We start from the raw sequence: 19630 nt of genomic DNA on the forward strand, positions 1-19630 counted from the left end.
ACTCTCCATTAATCAATAACTAGAAAAATTTAGGCTCGCAAATTAACAAAATAGAAACCTCCACAACAAGAAATGGGATATCATAAATCTTCAATAGAATTAATTTAGGGTAGAGAACAACTTCGCCAAAATTAAACTGAAATCATGCTGAACTCTCCATCCACTCACTGTTTCTTAGCTTCACTTTGGTAAATATATCCAACGACTTGCGTCATGACTCTGAATGTATTCCTCTCATTGTAAACTGTTACCATGGTGACATTACTGTAGTTTGAAAATTGGGATAGAGACAGACCAGTGTGATGGATGAATATCAGAAATTTAGGATGCTAGTGGGGCACAAGCTCTCAGTGATTCCATACTTTGTTTCTCAATTCTTGTTGTCTGCTGAATATCAGAGGAAGTATTGTTACCTTTCAAGTTCTAAACATGAAGTCACTCAAAGTAGGAACCTGAACCCAAAATGTCTCTGATAACAAGAATCACTCAACGCTAATTATACTTTAGAATAAACTCTTATCTGAAAATTACTAAATGATTCAAGGTCTAATTTCCCTTTGTCTTTGTTTCATGCTATATCTTGATATTACAGTGGGTTTCATTCTATTATTTGTTTTATTACAACCCAACTCATACCCCTCAGGATGGGCAAAAGGAAATCATAGTCAAGGATGCAGAGATTTTGTAGAAATGCATCTTTTAACAAATTTATACAAATACACAAGTTACATATAAAAACATTAAATGCTGAATGTATACCACATAGTTCAGCTTTGAATTGCACCACATGTGGCAAGAGAAACAGTCAAAAATACAAACATGCAACAGTAACAAATATCTATCAGGTGGAATGCACAAAAACATCAAAAGAGCTGCTTGTTGAAGAAAACTAAAAAAAATGTTTTTCTTGTGTTATCTTTTTGAGTTAAGTGCAAGAAAAAGAAGAGAGAAAAAGAGCACAAAGTTAATTTTTTTTTGTCTAATTAGTGACAAGCTCCTGAGACCTTCATGGAGGAAGCCAGCAGTTCAAGTGAAAAATCTCATCCAAGTGCAGTGATGGTTATTTTACATGTGGTTTGAGGAGGCTGATGCTGTGTACTGGGAGCTCCTCACACAGCCTTACGGTGATACTCTGGAGGTGCGACCTCATAGTCCGTGGCACTGAAGAGGGTTGAAGAATTCTTCACCAGGTACCTGAAGAGGAAGCAACAGTTATTGTTACAGTGAAGTGAGACAGAAAGCCTCATATCTGAAAGTTTAAGAGTCAATCCAAAAAGTCTGGAATTTTTCTTTCCAGCAAGACAAGACGTTGAATGCTAGCTGCACAATGGGTTTCAAAGGAAAGGAAAATTATCGCCCTGTCAAACTAAGTGTCCCAGCAGGTGTCTTGTCCTGATGAAAATTAAACTCAAGATGTGACAAAGTAATGACTTTTCAGGGAAAAATGAGCACCACTTTGTGGGACTCCTGAGGCACGAACAAGAACAGGTGAGATCTGCTTCTTTCTGGTGTTTCATGAAAAAATGAAGAAAACTATCGAGTCCATGTGAGACTGACAGTGTGTGTCAATGAACAATCTCTCTAAGGAATGATTCCTTTTGTTCAGAAAATGTCAACAGGTTCCATCATTTATGGCCTGATAATCTCTGATTTTCCAGCCTGATAATCACGCAGAGTTCACACAAAGTCCCATTTCTGCTTCAATAACAGATAACAGACACATGTTTGAGTGACTGAAGAAACTCCTTCTGGCTATCTCAAAGAGCTGCTGATCACCACCTTAGGCTTTTACATAAAAAATAACAGTATTTAATATCATTGTTTTTAACTTGGTACATCATGTTTCACTGTTTAGAATGTAACAGTGGAGGCATGTTTGTCTTTTGTATTTTTATCATTAAAAATCTGATTCTATCAGAAGCCACAGCAGCTGATTGAAAATAACTCAGAAATATCAGCTCAGTTATTGGGTTCACATCTTAACTGTTTAATTTCCACTTAATGGAGGGAAGTGAAATCATTTCTCAGTAATTCCTGTGGGCTGAGTGATTCCTGAGTTGACAGGCAAAGCAGCAAATTGATTTTGTGTTTTATGGCTTTCAGTACTTTGTCTGCTGTGATGTGAATATGACTGGAACATGTCATTTAAAATTCCATTCAGCACAGCATGGTGTCCCTGGTGGAGAGGTGGAAGTTTGACTTACTTGAGAAAATCTTGGAGGTAACTCAGCAGCAAAGCCAGACTCTTCTCATCCAGAGGAGTATAGGCCAGCATGGCTCCAATGCGAACTGTCAGAGAAATACAAGAAAGGGAAAAAATATTGGAGGACATGAAGGCTGAGGTTGCAAGATTAACTATTTGCACGCAAAAATCAGTTCAGAGTCATTAACCTCTTATGGATGTTTAAATCTGAATTGTTGAGAGATTAAGTTTGAATCCTTTTTGAGATGAGATGTTTCAAAAATCTGAAATGCATTCTTGTGATTCTGTCTTTACCTCCAACAAGGACGTTGTGTTTTTGGGAGAGTTTGTCTGTTTGTTTGTCTGTGAACAACATAACTCAAAAAGTTGTGAACAGATCTTCAAGAAATTTTCAGGAAACGTTAAAAATGGGACAAAGAAAAAGTGATTAGATTTTGGAGGTGATCCAAATCACCGACTGGATCCAGGATTTTTCAAAGGATTCTTTATCATTGTGAGATAGGGCTGTTTTCACCATATGTGTATATAACTCCACGATAAATGGTAGGATTGCTTTGCAAAACAGTACAAGACAAGGTCACCATAATTTCTGACAGATGTAAAAGTACAATCCAGATCCTGCCAAGATTCTGGATACTAAGACCCAGAATATGAAATATGGACTGGGTGGCCATAACTTTCAACACTGTCTGGTATAAAATCCTCGTACAAACCTGCAACTAACACCAAAGGGAGTATAACGTTAAAGTAGGACTAAAGTGTTGCATGACAATCACAATATGCTTGATGGAGGTCTGCGCTAACTGAGTGCTTTTATAGTCTTCTAACCGTCAGCAGGGGGCAACTACAGCTCATGCAAAATTCAGGTTGTATTATGGTAGAAAAGAAAAGGATAAAGCTGATTTCCACTTAGTTCTACTATAAAACAAAACAAAAAATTAAATACATATAGAAAAAAAACACAATAAAAAGCTAGATCAACACCAAAGACAGTGTCACACCCCCAGAGCAATGAGCTGCAGTTTCCAATGGGTCTTTCCGAGGGCTCTTCAAGACTCACCGAACCAACATTTGTTGTTCGGGAGCTGCTGCAGCTGTGCACGCAGTAACTCTCTACTGAAGTATGGGAGTTGCTGGGCAACACCTCAAAAGACTTATAAATGGAGACGTGGAACTCTGTCTCATGCAGCTTGCCATTCATTGAAGACAATAACTGGAGGTGCTATTTTTTTCGCACATCCAAAAATGCAGGTGTGGAAAAAGAGCCATGCTGACATGAACTGTTGAAATCAGAACATTTTTTATCATTTATTTTCTTTTCACTCCTATTTGCCTTCATTTGATAGGTCAACTATAAAGAGTTACCATTAGCAGGTAGGGACATTTTACAGACCCAGAGTAAACCATGATATCAAAGAGGTTAACACATGACCCAGGCTGATATCAGCATGTTTGTCAGATAGAGACAGAAGCAGTGGACACGTGAACACCTGTAACTGACATATTTCATGTTATTGAAGAGAGAGCTCCATGTGTAGGAGAACCAATTAATCAGCATCCTAGGCACCACAGGATCAGGCGCGGGTAAGGCGTTCAGCATACGTTACCATGGTGATCCACCCTGTTTAAAACGTGACTTGCTTTAATAAAAACATAAAACTCTGAGGTTGCTTTAAGATCTGTATACATCGTACAGGCTCTGGCTCTACTGGCCAACAACACAACCAATGCTAGGCTGATGTTTTACGCAGTAAATTGTGAGATCTGGGTTATGTGATTCACTTCCTGACAAAAACATTAGCAGCTCTATTCTTTTAAGAGTGGATGAAAGGAAAGATGCAGATCTCAGCTGTGATGAGTGATTCATCCTTTTGGCTTTTACTGCAATGCTCATTGTATATCATTAAAGTCATGTACTAATAAAGATGAGTAATCAGATAAAGTGTGTCATCTGAGAGCTAATTTACCTCATCAAATGAGAAAAAGCTTGAAATGATTATAGAGTATGTTACATTAAATAACCAGGTTTTACTTGAAGTTAACTGTGTTTTTTTGCAGGGCAAACAAACTGATATGTAAAAGAAGTTGTTGCTGTATAATATTATCTACTGTGGGGTAATCATTTCAAATAACATATGACTGTAGGTATGACAGCTGGATTTAGGATTAGTTTTCTGCCTCCATCTAAAAAAAAGGGCTGATTGAGAACTGGAAATCATAGCTGCATAACTGATTAACTGTTTATCAGCAGGACTTCTCAAATAATCCAAGCATAGAGTCTGTCTATAACTTCAATCTTAGCCTTTGCTTAACAGCAGAAACAGTGATACTGCTCTTTTGCATCACACTGCTCAAGCTTCTGCAGGGATAAACAAATAATAAGTTACGTCTAGTCCATTTAATCTCCTCTAAAAAGGCAGCGTTCCACTCTGAAGGTCAGTCTCTCAGAATCATATTAAATCATTTAAATGAAGGCAGTTATGTAAAAGTGTTGACATTTATCTCCATTTCTGTACAATATAACTACTTAACTCTTAGCTGACCCCCATACTGGTTGAGTGTGAGCTGCATGCCTGCTGATCAGATGTGGCAGTAGGGATGGGTACCTTTTTCACATTTGACACAATATGGTACCAATACTTGGTACCTGGCAATTGGTATCTGTACTCAACAGTACCACTTTTTTGTTTGTGTAGTAAAAAAGATTAATTTGTTTGATAATAAAATCCCCAAGTGTTTCAATTTAACATATTTATTTTTCAATATATAAACTTGCAATGCTGTTATCATATCCAGCATGGAAAATGGCCAACTTTTCTCGTCCCTCACAGTCACAAGGATGGATTTAGGTACCCAAACATGGAACCATTTGATTTACGTGAATCGATACTTGGTACTATGTTTCTACTACTCTACTATACCACTTCTATAATTCAGTTGGTACCTTTAAAAGTGCCTAATTTGGTATCCATTCCTATGTGACGGTGTGTAAAGAGCTGTATATAGTGTGTTTGTGTTTGATCATTCAGGTTACATACCAAATAAACGCAGAAGGTGTGGAGCTCCGTACACTTGAGACATGGGCAGGTCAGGGTGTTCTGCCAGGATTTCAGCGTACTGGGGTCTTTCAAACTTGTAAAGCAGTTGAGTGCCCAGCATGACGTTAAAGTACTCACGGATCCCTGCCACCACTTCATTCACTGCAAACTCCCTACGAAAGAAAGAAGGGAAAAGACCATAATGAATAGAGATGCACGATATCATCGGCAGAATATCGGTATCAGCTGATAAAAGCTTAAAAACACGTTTATCGGTATTGGTAGATGTGAAAATTTCTGCCGATAGTCACAGCCGATTAGGTGCTATTCAGTTAGCATTATTATTATTTTCCATCTGAAAAATAAGCTCCATAAATAAAACGTAGCACTTCATTTATTTGCACAGCAGAGCTCTGTGTCTGTCACCAGGTTGTTACAGTAGCTCTAAAATAATCAAATGCAACTTGGTTATGTTTAAAAATGCATTGTACATTTAAAGTTCATGTGATCTAAAGAAATTATTTTTCTGTATTTCAATACTGAATGTCTTGAGTTTGAAAAAATACATTTCTTATCTATGGTAAAATCAAATGTTTTTTGTCTTGTTTTATGTGTGTTTCTTAAACAAATAAGACCGTCACAATAAGAGTAACATATAAATTCCAGTACAGGATAGACTTAGCTTTCTTTACAGTGAAAAAAACAAACAAACTTGTGAGTATCAGTATCGGTATCGGCCAAAAGGGGTTTCAATATATTGGCATATCGGATATCGGCAAAAATTCCACCATCGTGCATCCCTAATAATGAATTTAAGAGAGACTTTGGAAACAACAGGCTAAAGAATATTCATGAGACAGACTTCAGATTGATTTCTGAAACCAGAAATCAATGCTTTGTTTCATTCACTTTATAGGTAGTATCACAAAAGTCTTGCAGGTGAAATTACAAGATACATCTTAATAACAGAAAAACACATAAATTATTTAATCAAAGAGAAAATGGAGAGCAGCATGTATGACTTGCTTAAAAGAATATTCACCATGGGCCTCATTCACAAACAGTGTGTGTGTACAAATTTTATCAATGAATGTTTAATGCACAAATCTGTGATTCATCAATATTTTCTTACTTGAATTTGTTCTTACTCTTCGAACAAATTTGGAACCTCCTCAGACTATGCATACACACAAATAATGATGACCACCTATCTCAAAAAATGTAATCATATACTCTTAAGTAAATGAATGAAATATTTAGACTTCATTCTGGAAAAGAAAACAGTCTTTAATAGAATTCAATAATAAAATCTGTAAATTGACTAAATATATTAAATAACCATGAAATTGACACATATTCATCTTTATTATGCATATAAAATTAAATCTTAAATACTTAGTTTTACAATTTAGAATATAATGTACATTTTCAAGTCTTATGTTTTTGATGTTTTCTGAACCGCTGATGCAGCCTCTCTGATAGAGTAAGTTATAAAACAAGCTGTGTGTCTGATGCAGATTTTGAGGGTGATGGGGCCTCCTCCTGATGCACCCAACAGACTAATCTAACTGTGATTTTGTGTAAAAGCTGAACTTGTGCACAGAGTTAAAACATTTCTACACATTTATCAGTGAATGAGGCCCAATGTCCTGAGTACTTCTAAAATTAATCCTAACCTCAGCTTTTCATGTGCACATTACGTGCATCACTGGCACCAAGTTGTGTACAATGCACAATGCTGTTTCTAAGCCTTGTTTACTCCATTTAAGGAGGTTTAGGACCCTGATGGGGAAAAGGAGCAGTTAGACTGACTCACTGGAGGCATGATGAGAAGGATTTTTTGATGCTACAAAAAGCTCATCACAGGATCCTGAGTGATCTCTGCTTTTTCATCTTTTGGAGAAAATGTGTGTGTTTATTCTTACTTGTTGTCAGAGTTTCCTTTTGATTTCTTGTGATTTGCATAGTCCTCCAAAACAGTCTCTACATTCTTCTTGGCTGGCAGATGAAACAACTGAAAGCAGCAAAGGAAGCAGATGATTCCAAAAACGTAGACACTCTTAACTGTGCAGCAATTTTTCTCACCCGTGCATTCCACACAGCTGACACAAATGTGCGGCAAACATGAGCTTTTATGGTCAGGGTTTCTCCCTCACCTGCTTCTGCCTGGTGATGAGGTCCCAGTCATCCACCAGCCAGGGTTTCAGCTCCTCGGGGATCTTCACTTTTACCTCCACACGGTTAGTGAACATCTCCTCCTGAGAGATAAAACAAACGTGCATTAAGAATTTAAACGTTTTTTTTTTTTTGCTATTTTAATGGATGTTTAAGTGCAGCAATGCCCCTCCTTTAAAACTGGAATTCAAGGCTTCTCAGACATTTCTTATTTCTCTGCCAAAGGCTGAACTGAGAAACACTTTTTAAGAAGAAGCAGAAACTTATGATACAAAAACTATGCAACTTGCATCATGGTAGAATGTTCCAGGAGCAGATGTTTTTCTTCTTTATTTTCACATTTATTTCTGTCATAATCAGATTTAGTCATTTTTTTCTGACTGCATCAGAACTCTTGCAAAACTTCTATGCAATGAATGAACTCAGCTTATCAGTTTTAATGACAAAAGACATACAAATCTGCTCTCATGCTGAAATATAAACGGTTTGTACATAATGACTTTTTCTACTGCTGGCTGCACGGTGCCAACATTTTTGATACTTTCCAAGGCATACTACAAATTCCTTTCCAAGACTTAGCAGGCACTTCCATTGGGTTTACACTAACATATTAAAAATATATGGTTCTTTTTCACAGCCTCTAATGTTGAATTTCACATTTAATTGGACATCTTAATGTTTAAATTTTATTTTGCTCCTCTAAAGAAAAGAAGAAAAGAAGGTCTACACAAGAGGAAAAAAGTTCACTAAGGTGCTATGGTTACTAGGTTTATTTTTGCTGTGTAAGCATGTTTTCATTTGTGGTTACTAATAACCAATGATACATACACTCTCCACAGTGGGATCAACCCGGGCCCTCTTCTTCCGTGGCCCCTGTGGTGTTTCTCCACTGCTGGTACCTTCACCCGGCCCTGGGGCTAAACAAGATGCACATTAGAGTCTATTTATAATATATATTATATATATAAAGTGATGCATCATGTTCTAGACACACACACTGTCTCTGAATGAGATAATAGATGTACAGGTAAACATCTATTTGTGCAGCCTTTATTTTATAGCTAAACAGTTTTTTGGCACAAAGATGGGAACGTACACAAAGAAACACTTTGTTGTAATTAATTTTTCAGGATTGAGTACTTCATCTAAAAAGGCACTATGGGTAAAGCACTTTAAAGTGATGTTGCAGACGTTTTTTTAAAGCTATTCACATGCTTATTTTGTGCACATCTTGCTGATGTTGAAATAAAATGTATCAGGGGAAAAAAGTTACTGCGTGCACTAACAGAAAGACAACATCTGTCTCAAGATTGGTTGTTTGCTGCTGAGAATTAAAAATGTCAAGAATAAATAAATTCTGGTCAATTTTCTGAAGAAACTTGACATGAACATTTTTCTGTTTGAGTTTAAATGTTCAGGTCCTTCTCATCATTTAAATATGTTTTACTTACTCTTTTGTTTTGCTTTTTTCACTTTCCTAGGATGAAAGAAAGACATTAGTGACCACAAAGCTACATATAGCACATTAATTCATACTGTTTTTTATTCATCACATGCACTCATCCACTGATGAAATGTCATGCATTACAATTCAACAGTTCTGACATTAGTTTTGCCTGTAAAAACAGAATCATGTTTAGCTCTATTGGATTTTAGCTCTATTCAACTGTGCTGTTATTCAGTCCTAGAAAATCACAACCATTCACTGTTGCCACAATGAGAAATCATAACCTCTGGAACAGTGCAGAGAGATTTTTTTTTAACCCTGAAAAAGTAGCATTACTGGCAGATCTGTTGTATGAGTAATTGTATGAGATGTTCATGAAGCAACAACAACTTACAGATCAACATTTTTCTGCTGCACAGCAGCAATCTTCTTGCTTGGTGCCAAACCCCTCATCTTTCCCTCAACATAATGGTCCCTGTGAAAGAAGAACAAGGAGGAAGAATTGAATAGATTTATATAAAACACTTTATCTGTCATTGAGGGGAACTCACAGTGCAACCAATAATGATTTATCATTATGTAATCAGTTGGTTCTAGTGAAAGCTTTTTAGTACAAAGAACACAAGAAAAAAAAAAAAGAGTTATTTTTGAAAAAAAAAGATAAAATTCCCTCAAAAGCACATTTTCTACTTGCTGTACACAAAAGTAAACACTTACTGATTGGCCTTTTGAAGCTCTTTTTGTTTCGCAAGGTTGCTGTCCACATATTTGAGAACTCTGCTCTCAGGAACCCATTCATCCCAGCTGCAAAAAAGGCAACATGAAGCCTTGAAACACGCGTATTAGGCTGGTAAAAATACAAAGTTCTCACTGAGTTCATTCAGACCACATAAATAAGCATTTAGCACAAAAGATAATACTCTGGAGGACATGAAAATATGAATCTTGTAAACAGAGATTTACTTTTTGTTCCATCCGCTGTAATGAATGAAGTATTTAATCTGCTTATCCTTTATGTTGATCTTTACACACTGTGAAAAAAAGAAACATAATGATCTATATCAGTAATACATGGTGATAACATTCAAATAATTCATATTTCATTGAGTGAAATCACAAACCTTTGCCTCATAGAGCAGTGGCCCATGAAAGCACAGGACTCTTTCACCTGGTAAGAGACGAAACAAAAGAGAACTGAAAGGTGAACACACCCTGGCTAGGATCACAAATACACTCTGGTTGACAAATCAGACAATAATCAATAACAATAATCACAGTGGATTATAGTCTGCTTGACGTGGTTCTTGGGCTCCTTTGTGTTCCTGTGGTCACATTGATAAAGGTTTTATTCATTCCTAGCATCAATAACAAACTAGCTAACCGCTAGCCTGACGTTCACGTTTGTTTTCAATTGTTAGCTTTCAGTTCATGCAGTAATCTTTTCTGAATTCATGTTAGGTAGATAAATAATGTGATAAGATGGTATAAAAGAGAAATAAAGGCTCAGTTGCTTTGTCTCTCTCCCTTGAGACTATTGTCAAGCTTCAGCAGTAGCATCAACAACAACAAACCCGCCCCCTTCTACGCGGTAACCGCCGGGTTTTCGGCACAAACCTTCTTGAAATTTAGGTTTAGGGTCCTGTTTTGGCGCCATTCACAGACTCAACTGATCGGACCTCTGAATGATCAAACTCGTGCATTGCCAGAGTCCATTTCTTCCAGGCACAAACACCTCCGACATCGGAGCCAAAGCGAAGGAAACGCCGAGAATGGCCTGCCTGCTGCTGGGTCACCTGACCAACATGGAGCCTCTGAGCTGTGGGGCGTTCAAGTGCTCTCTGCAAAACTCGGCGAAACAAGGCGTGGTGTGGCTAATAAAACTAAACCAAACTGAACTCAACTAAAAAGAAAAACTAAACTACACTAAAATTATATTAAAGTAAAGTATTACCTCTAATCTATTTGGCAATAAATAGATTAAAAAAATGCTGTACAACAGAAGTAAAAATGGACACACGTTGAATTTAAATAACATTAAAAACGTGGGAAAATTTACAGAGTAGAACCTGAGCTTTTATTTGTTCAAAATAAAATACAATTCTTTTTTTTTTAATATATATATATATATGAAGAAGTTATTAAAACATAAAGCCCAAAAGCAATAAAACAGTTAACAGTGTACAGTAAATCCAAGTAAAGTAAAACAATGATAATAATGATGGTGATAATTATAAAAACATGTCTATAAAACTATATAAAAACAGGTAGATGACAAATTTACTATAAGATTAGATTAGATTAGAAAATCTTTATTGTCCCTGAGGGGCAATTTGTTTTGCAGCCGTAGAACATGCATCAACAGAAACAAGCAAACAAACAAGAAAAAAACCTACATGTATAGGCTAGTCTGACTAACTCATGGATCACATCATGAACAGTTAAAAAGTAAGAATAAATCGATAAAACCAACACTGTATAGTTAAGAAAAATATGCAATGTATGCGAAAGGCAGCATTTGTCTGTATAGTCTATATTATTTAAAAGGCCCAACAAACATAATTTACGCAATAATTATCAAAAATGTCTATAACTTATTAAGTTACTGGTTACTCATTCATTCATTCATTAAATCTTTATTTAATCTCAAGATGCCACTAGAATTAAAACAGTAACAGCGAGGCAATGAATATGAAAGAAAAAGCATCTTTATTAACTATTAGTACAAGGCCTTTAAAGGTAGCTTTTCAGGAGTGATTTTAAAGCAGGTACAGACTGAGCTGACTTGACTGCTTCAGGTAATGAGCTCCACAGCTGTGGGGCTCTAATTGAAAATTTCCTGTCACCTTCACTGAAAAGGCAGAGAGATACAGAGAGAAAAATTGGCTGCTGAGTTTTGCCCAAGTCTTAGACATGAAATGAATTTTTTTGTAGGCCTGATGAGATGAAGGTGTGGATAACTGTTATAAGGTCTGAGGAAGTGTTTTTTTTTTTTTTTTCATGTTCTGGATGTATGTAAAACAAGATTGGGTGACTTTGGTTATGAGTCGGAACATTGCAGTTTGCATTTAATTGAGACACCAAGATTACAGGCAAGGTGCTTAACATTTATTGAAGGGTCCAAGATTCCTGTGGTGGCCAGAATGTGCGCCAATTAAGAAGACTTCAGATTTTGAGGCAATAAGCTGGGAGCAGTGTTGGGAAATCCAACATGATCTGTCTAAAAGACAAGCCATAATACTGGACTGTCACTGTGGCAACTGGTTTGTGGGACAAATTGTTGGGTGTCATCTGCGTAGAAGTGAAAGTCAATGTTGTGGGTTTGGATAATTTGAACAAAGAGTAGCATGTAAATGGAGAACAGCAATGGACCAAGAATGGACACTGTTGGGAGATCAAGAGTTTTTGTTTTTAATGGTGCCAGAAAAAAGCACATTATGTTTGAATTACCTAAAAGCTTTTAAGATTTTGAACATAATTCTGTCGTAGATTGCTAAATTTGACTTATTACATTGCTAATCATTGCCCATTAACTGGTATCTTCTGTTTAAAGCCCATGATTTACACACCTGCAACATCTGTATTTCAGTTCACACAGCTTAGTTGCTTCAGGTGTTCACAGAGATGTTTTTGAGAGCACACAAACTTCATAATCTGGTCTAGCTATGGTGTGCAGTTTGGCGTTAAATAAAACTGTTAGAAGAGTGTGATAACGATAGAGAGAACAAACGATGAGCAGCAGTTTCCATCCTTCCTTATCTCTGATCAAGTCCTCAGTGTAGTGGAAAAAGTCAAATACCTGGGGCACATCATCAGAAATGTGATATATGAGATGATGAGTGCTGTAAATTGTATGCACAAGGTAATACCTTAGCATGTAAATTTCAGATGTGTACAGAAAATGTTAAAATTGAGCTTTTGAAAGCTTAGTGTACTCCACTGTACACTTCTCATTTATGGTGCAACTACAGTAAAGCTAAAACAAAAATCTACAGGTAGCTTCTAATGATGCTTTGAGAATATTTCTTTAGTTACCTCGATGGTCGAGTGTAAGTCACATGTTTGTTTGTAACAATGTTCCCCACATTTTATTCTGTTCTTAGAACCTATGTGCACAAATTCATAGGTTTTTTGGTTGATTCGGACAATGAAACAATAATGTCACTTACTCAGCTCACAATGAGCGACACAAGGTTCACATCCTGCGATTGGAAACACTAGTACAAATGTCTCTTTGTGTTTTAATCTACTGTCAACATATGAACTGTATTTTTCATTTTTTCATTTCTTTTTATCAATTATTTGTTGTATTTATATGGACCTAAGGGTCTGGAACAAAGTAGAAGTAACTAGCTAAATAACATATTATCACAGGCCTCATTCCCAGGCTAAATGATAAGATCTGCTTACTGGAAGTCAGATTAATGCAGTTGAGCATTGAGTTTTAATCAACACACAACATAAAAACATTGGTTAAAACTTGTTTTTATACATCAGTCTACATTTAAGGTTTTTTGTCCTATTGACTGTGGATGGGGAAAGGAATTTGTCAAAAGTGTGTAATGTGTGATGAGAAAACCAGGCAAGTCGAGCATCTTATTAAAATCAAAGAATAGATTTTTGCCTATTCCAAATCACCACCACATCACCTGGATGTGGCCTCATGTTATGCCACACTAAAAGGTGTTACTCTGGGGCTGAAAACATCCCATAAGTGATTCATGTTAAAGACACACAAAAAACCTTGAAAAGTACAAAAGGAGATTTATTACTACTTTTCTCCTGTGTTTGTCTGGAGATCCTACATGTAACCATGGCTGCATTGTTTACAGTGAAACTGTTAGCAGCCTGTAGCATGTCAATGCTAACTAGTGTAAGGCATGATGATTTCCCTCAAGGTGAGGAGGAGGTGAGGATGACGTGCTGGTTCTCGGCTGTGAGCTGGGAGGTGATGACGTGGACCTGTCCTTCCACCCATCGTTATTGGGAACGTGGGATCTATCTCCAATAAGATGGATGAGCTAGTTGTGCTAGCCAAGCGGCAGAGGGGGTGCCTGAGGGCAGAGTGGCATCGTGCTGTTCACAGACGTGGCTGACGGAGCTGACACTGGACGCCGGCACCACATTGGAGGAGCTTCGCCTGCTGTGAGCAGACAGGATCCAAGAGACAGAGACTGAACAGACTGCTGGGGAGGCTCAGACCTGGACCCTGTGGAGGTGGAGACTGTCTGACTGGAGAGTGGTGGACGGGCAGTCATCATCTATTTTCTTATGGACCTTTTTGCATTTTCTCTACACTTTCTTACTTTTGTTTTCTTAAATGCTGCTGTGACTCCTGAATTTCCCCTCAGGGATAAATAAAGTATTTTCTATTCTATTCTATTCTATTCTATTCTATTCTATTCTATTCTATTCTATTCTATTCTATTAAACACTAAACAAGACGATGAAATCCCTAATGACAGGCAGCAGTGCAACAGTCGGCTTTTAAAAGGCTGAGCCTAGGTGAGCCTCATTTATAATCAGCAGTCTCACCTGGAAACAAAGAGAGACAGGGAACACACACAGGGAACACACACAGTCAAAACACTCCTCAAACAAATCAATGTTTTATGAGGTGGATTTTAATTTTAGGTTTTTCTCCTCAGAGACTATGGCACAGAGTCCTCCCACAGTTTAAAAACATGTGTCTCCATCTGAGAGACTGGGATGTCTGTAGGTGTGCACGTTGGCGTACCATATCTCTTTTTTTTATGTCACTTCTATGGTATCTATTCCCCATTATTTACAGCCCCTGATTTGTAAAGATAGTTTCAAATGACACCCAAGTACACTGAAGTGTTTTCTCCGGATGAGGAACTCAGCGTACATGTTGATGATAAGCTGGACTTAAAGGAGACATCATGTGCTTTATTAAAAGGGTCCTGTCCTGGCTCATTATGCTCAGTTAGATCTGTTTCTTTGATGTCAGGTCTTTCCTGTGTGTGTTTCCCCCGTGTCCCTTCTTATACCCACACTGACCATCATTACTCACCTGTTCCCTGGCCAGCTTTGAGTGATTGTTAAGTGAAGAACAGGAGGAAAGCAGAAAAGTTTGTTTTGATGTTCAGTAATCAGCCTGTGTTCCTACTGAGCTGAGAGCTCTTTTAGGGAATCCCTTCTTACACCCAGGTTGACCCACATATGACTGAAGACCTCGACCCACAGATGACTGACCCTCAGGAAGTGGGTCAGTGACTCAGAACTGGCATATTGACTTCTATCAGAGGATTACATTTCCCAGCTTTTGACTGACAAAGCCTTTCAGAGAAGAGCTGAAATGTATTTAGAAATTTCTATCAGGTCTACTTTCTTTTCCAGGCCAAGCCTTTGATTAGAATGACGCAGGTGACTGAGAACCACCTGTGTTCTTCGTCAACTCTGGAAAAGAATGTCCTTGCACCTTTTAGGTTATATAAACAGATAAATATAAATGATATATTTGGTTATGTTGATGATTATATATAACACTGCTGTAATGTGTTTTTTGTTCCTCACTTTTATTTGTTGCAGGTTGAGTTGCATCATCAGTGGATGAGCCTCACTTCCCGAATACTCCAGGCTTTGTTAAATTTAGCAGAGTTGTTGGGCAGCAGCCTAAAAACAAGAACACATTTTTGTGGACTTGCTACTTCAAGGTTTCTCAGCCTTTTTTTGGCCTGTGAACATTTTTTGAGGTCACTAACTTCTCATGAACTTATGAGAGTTGTCGAACTATCATGTGAATTTGATTTTACTGTTCCTTCTGTGTCAATCAAAAGATACTTTGCTTCATCAGCATTTTAGTTTTCCTCCCAGGCACTCATTGACGTGCCAGAGGAGAGGAACAAAACACAGTTGAAGCATCTTCTCTGGAGGGAGCAGCACTGATGTCGCTCTTCTTTTTCACAGATTAGATTAAGGTGAATGGGTATGACACAATCTACTAACAGAATCCTCAAAAAAATATATCTCCATATGTCTGTTTTTTCACACATACTGAGTTTACAAGCTGCAGATGTTCCCCAACATCCCCAGAGGAGTAAACAGGTCATGGCTTTATAACTTCAGAGTTTGGTAAACATCTTTTTATCCTCTGAAATAATGTTCACATTTTTCTGAGGAGGTCAAGTTCCGATGAAACCCTCTTCATTAGAAAAACTGATGAGGGACTGCCTGAGTAGATACAGAAAATCCACCAACAAATATCAGCCCTGCAGATGGTCAAACGATTAAACACATCATACTTAAACCAGAGAGTTTTTGTCAGTGGGATTATCATTTCACACTTCCAAATTTTAAATAGCTCGAACCCTTTTGACTTAGTCTCCCCTCTTTGAAGCTTCACTGATCTGAGTGTTTTCGTCATGGCCACAGTGTTACTTTTCTGTTTAAAAAATGAGGCAAAGTTGACTTCTTTGAGGTCAAAAGTTCAAAAACCTTTTACATTAGAGGCCAAGTACTCAGCGTACCAGCTTGGTCACAGGATAATTTACACCTCTACACACACACAGAGGCATGTTCTAGGTGACGGATGTTTGAGGGTGTTAAGAGTCCGCAATTCCAGCCGACTGCACGCTTTGGTCACCAAGGCAACTTATTTTGTTAACTGAGATAATGGTGTGTAAGGCAGAAGCTCTAAAAGAAAAAGGACTTTAGAAAAATAATGGCATCACTGTTGGATATGAGAAATGAACCATTTTTTCGTGTCTGAGGGAGAAGGAAGATAAATGTTCTCAAGAGAAAAAAATAACAAATAAATAAATAAATGAATAAATAGATAGATAAATGATGTGGCCTGAGAACAACTTCTCTGACAATATAAGTACTGCTTTTTCTGCAATGATGTAAACACTTAAAATTTAAAGGGGAGAATCACACAATACAAACATTTGCAGTATGACTTTCATTTTCTTCCAGAAAGAGTCTGTTTTTTTAACTGACAGGATCAGTGGCAACACAGACAAGAGGGCAGTTAGTGAGTTTTGTCAACCAAGAGGGTATTCAGATCAGTATGGTGTAATTCTCAATCCAAGTGGTCACTTCAGTGTGTGTTTATTTATATATTCACTTTCCACCCAAGGGGAAAATTTAGTGTGCTTTCCAACCAGAACTGCACCAGCGCACGTTTTGGTTCCCAAGAGGAAACTCTAGCGTGTTTTTCAACAATCCCTGTCCACACTACTGGATAGGAAGTGTGTTTCCACATATTAAAAGACTCCAAAGCTCTGTCAAGCAACAGTGATCAGTCATGGTGATTGGGATCAGGAGGCTGGCGAGTGGCGTCAGTTGATAAAATCTTGTGTGTGTGTGTGTGTGTGTGTGTGTGTGTGTGTGTGTGTGTGTGTGTGTGTGTGTGTGTGTGTGTGTGTGTATGGTTGGATTGAGAACAGATGATGGTGGCTGAATTAGATGTTGAGCCCTAAAGCTGACTTTTCCCAGGGGGTCATAAGCCCAAAACGTCATCAGTTTGATCAGCATGATCTTTAGTACCACAAGTGGCACGCACACACTTTTTGAACAGGAGAGGCATCAAAAAGAATAAATGAATAAATAAAAAAAAAACAAAAAAAAAAAACATAAAATACCATAAAGCCCCTTACGGGAGGACATTGAGTTCCATGTGTTTCAAAGGGACTTCAGTGTTTTTGCCACCTAAAAGAGCAGTTTTTCATGCTTTTACTGGCTGAGGGGGCAGTTTGGTGTGTTCTACCAACCAGGAGGGACCCTAGGTACACATTTTGGCCCCCAAGCAGGCAATTGGGGCCATGACAGGGGGTGTCATCACCCAAGCCTGTGCACACCACTGGTATCACAGTATAGGCACAGTAGGGGAGAACGGGGTAAGTTGAACCTGTGGGTAAATTGACCCACCCCCTGTCTCTGGGAAACGGTACGAATCAGTGGTCACATGACTCTGGATTTAGTTAGCCCGCCTCATCTCAAGCTCTCTGTGGTAAACAGAAACATAAGTTGAAGTGTTCAGTAACTTTTATTCTCCAAAAATCATTTTTTGCATGTCGAAGTAAATTTTCAACATATCACAAATAATGACTTTAAACTCAAAACAATTTTAACTATATTTTAAAACATACATCAAATGTGTTGCTGAACTATCAATGAATAAAACCATGCGAATCGTGTAGCTAGCCTGAATTGCTAGGCTAGGTTGTTTTTAACAAAATGGTGGCTGTGGGGTAAAGTGAGCCAAACTGCTTGGGGTAAACTGACCCAGTGATTTAACTTACCCCACAATGAGGCACTAAAGTGTCAGAGGTAAAACGTGTTAAGTGTAGTAATACATAATGACTTGTTTGTTTGTTTTTGTTTTTGTTTTTTTATAAATAAATATGTGTAACATTGTAGACAAGCTAGAATGCCGAGGAAATACAGCAGGAAGACAAACTGGGGCTCAACACCCCTTGAGGAGATGCAGAGAGCAGCAACCAAAGTCCAGGGTGGAAAATCCATAAGAAAAGTGGCCACAGAGAGAAATATTGACAGGTCAACCTTACGAAGATTCCTAAAAAAGAAAGAGGAAGGGGAAGTGACAGTGGCGGGCTACACGGGGACAGCAAACGCAAAGAGGGTCTTTACAGAGGAGATGGAGGAAGACCTTTCAAACCATGTGAATAAACTGGCTGACCAGTTTCATGGGCTCACGGCAAAGAAATCCTGTGATCTAGCCAACGAAATGTCAGAAAAAAACAATATCCCTGTCCCCGAGAGCTGGAAAGCTAACCGTTAAGCAGGTAGTGTAGAAGAGATCATAATTTAACTCAGGTTAACAGTTGGTCTTGTAGCTAAACAGATTCTTAATAGTGTCCCTATTCTGTTAGGTCGAGATTGGTTCATCAACTTCAAGGAACGCTACCAAAGAAGTCAAAAGGTCAACTTACCCCCGTGTGGTTCAATTTACCCTTTGAGGTGGAGCAATTTACCCCTTAGCTGGAGCAAGTTGAGCCATAAAGACCTCTTTTTTTTTGACAGCTTCTATTTCCATGACCAATCATTGTGGATGTGTTCTGATTATTTCCATTGATGTGAGACATCATGAAATTAATGTACATGTGTTGATTTCACTTCAATTTCATTTCCACTTGCCTACAGGTCAAACAATGTAAATAAAAAGGGCTCAGTTTACCCCGCTCTCCCCTATCTGCTTTTGTATATGTGAAGCTTTATCTCGAAACCCAAAGGTTGTTATTTGCACCTGGATTTCAGTGAAGTTTAAACACGTAGCAGAAATAAGAAAAACGTGACGCACTTTAAGGGAACCCAATTTAAGACCTAACATGTAATGATTCACTTAGCTGCCCTAAAGTGTGTCTCACAGCATCATGGTGTCTCTAAGGAAGTCTATTTTCATTAATCTCCCTCTGAAAGGTGGCAGAGCACATATAGTACATGATATTGACTACGTGCAGTAAGTAGAGCTACTTATGTAAAGTCCAGATGATTCATGATTCAAGTCATTCCAGATGCTATCAGCCACTACTTCTCCCGTGTGAGATAGAAGACTCTAAACCCCAACATGATGACATGCGCCAGCTCCCACACCCACTCAGTGAGACTTCCGTGTACTGAACTCATGATGTTCTTCTGCACATAACCACGTACTCTCATCATTGGGAACAACTTTACTTCACCACACATTTCTGTCACCCCTGACCCTGAATGAACACCTGTCGAGCTTTGACTTGTGGACAATTTGTTTTTATTACATCATTATGAGAGAAACTGACACGTGAC

At 38.0% G+C, this 19630-nt stretch overlaps 1 protein-coding gene across 1 annotated transcript; it reads right to left on the reverse strand.

The window, feature by feature from the left end:
- Positions 1-679: 679 nt before the first annotated feature.
- LOC141788273 (mortality factor 4-like protein 1) lies at positions 680-10669 on the reverse strand. Its single transcript, XM_074667165.1, has 12 exons — positions 10478-10669; positions 9985-10031; positions 9827-9894; positions 9581-9667; positions 9258-9338; positions 8868-8893; positions 8245-8333; positions 7398-7499; positions 7167-7255; positions 5242-5414; positions 2205-2289; positions 680-1194 (listed from the first exon to the last, which is right to left on the reverse strand). The coding sequence occupies exons 1-12, from the start codon at positions 10515-10517 to the stop codon at positions 1110-1112; spliced, it is 972 nt and encodes a 323-aa protein (XP_074523266.1). The 5' UTR covers positions 10518-10669; the 3' UTR covers positions 680-1109.
- Between the last annotated feature and the right edge of the window lie 8961 nt (positions 10670-19630).

The sequence above is a fragment of the Halichoeres trimaculatus genome, unplaced genomic scaffold, assembly GCF_033239565.1.
Source record: "Halichoeres trimaculatus isolate MK-OKI-2021-1 unplaced genomic scaffold, fHalTri1.1 fHalTri1_scaffold_3, whole genome shotgun sequence".
NCBI lineage: Eukaryota > Metazoa > Chordata > Actinopteri > Labriformes > Labridae > Halichoeres > Halichoeres trimaculatus.

Excerpts from the sequence above, each read along its gene's own strand:
- LOC141788273 (XM_074667165.1), bottom strand. The coding sequence starts at position 10,517 with ATGGCGCCAAAACAGGACCCTAAACCTAAATTTCAAGAAG. Across the intron at positions 10,032-10,477 it reads TAAACCTAAATTTCAAGAAG|GTGAAAGAGTCCTGTGCTTT; the intron begins GTTTGTGCCGAA and ends GTCTCTTACCAG. Across the intron at positions 9,895-9,984 it reads CACTGCTCTATGAGGCAAAG|TGTGTAAAGATCAACATAAA; the intron begins GTTTGTGATTTC and ends TTTTTTTCACAG.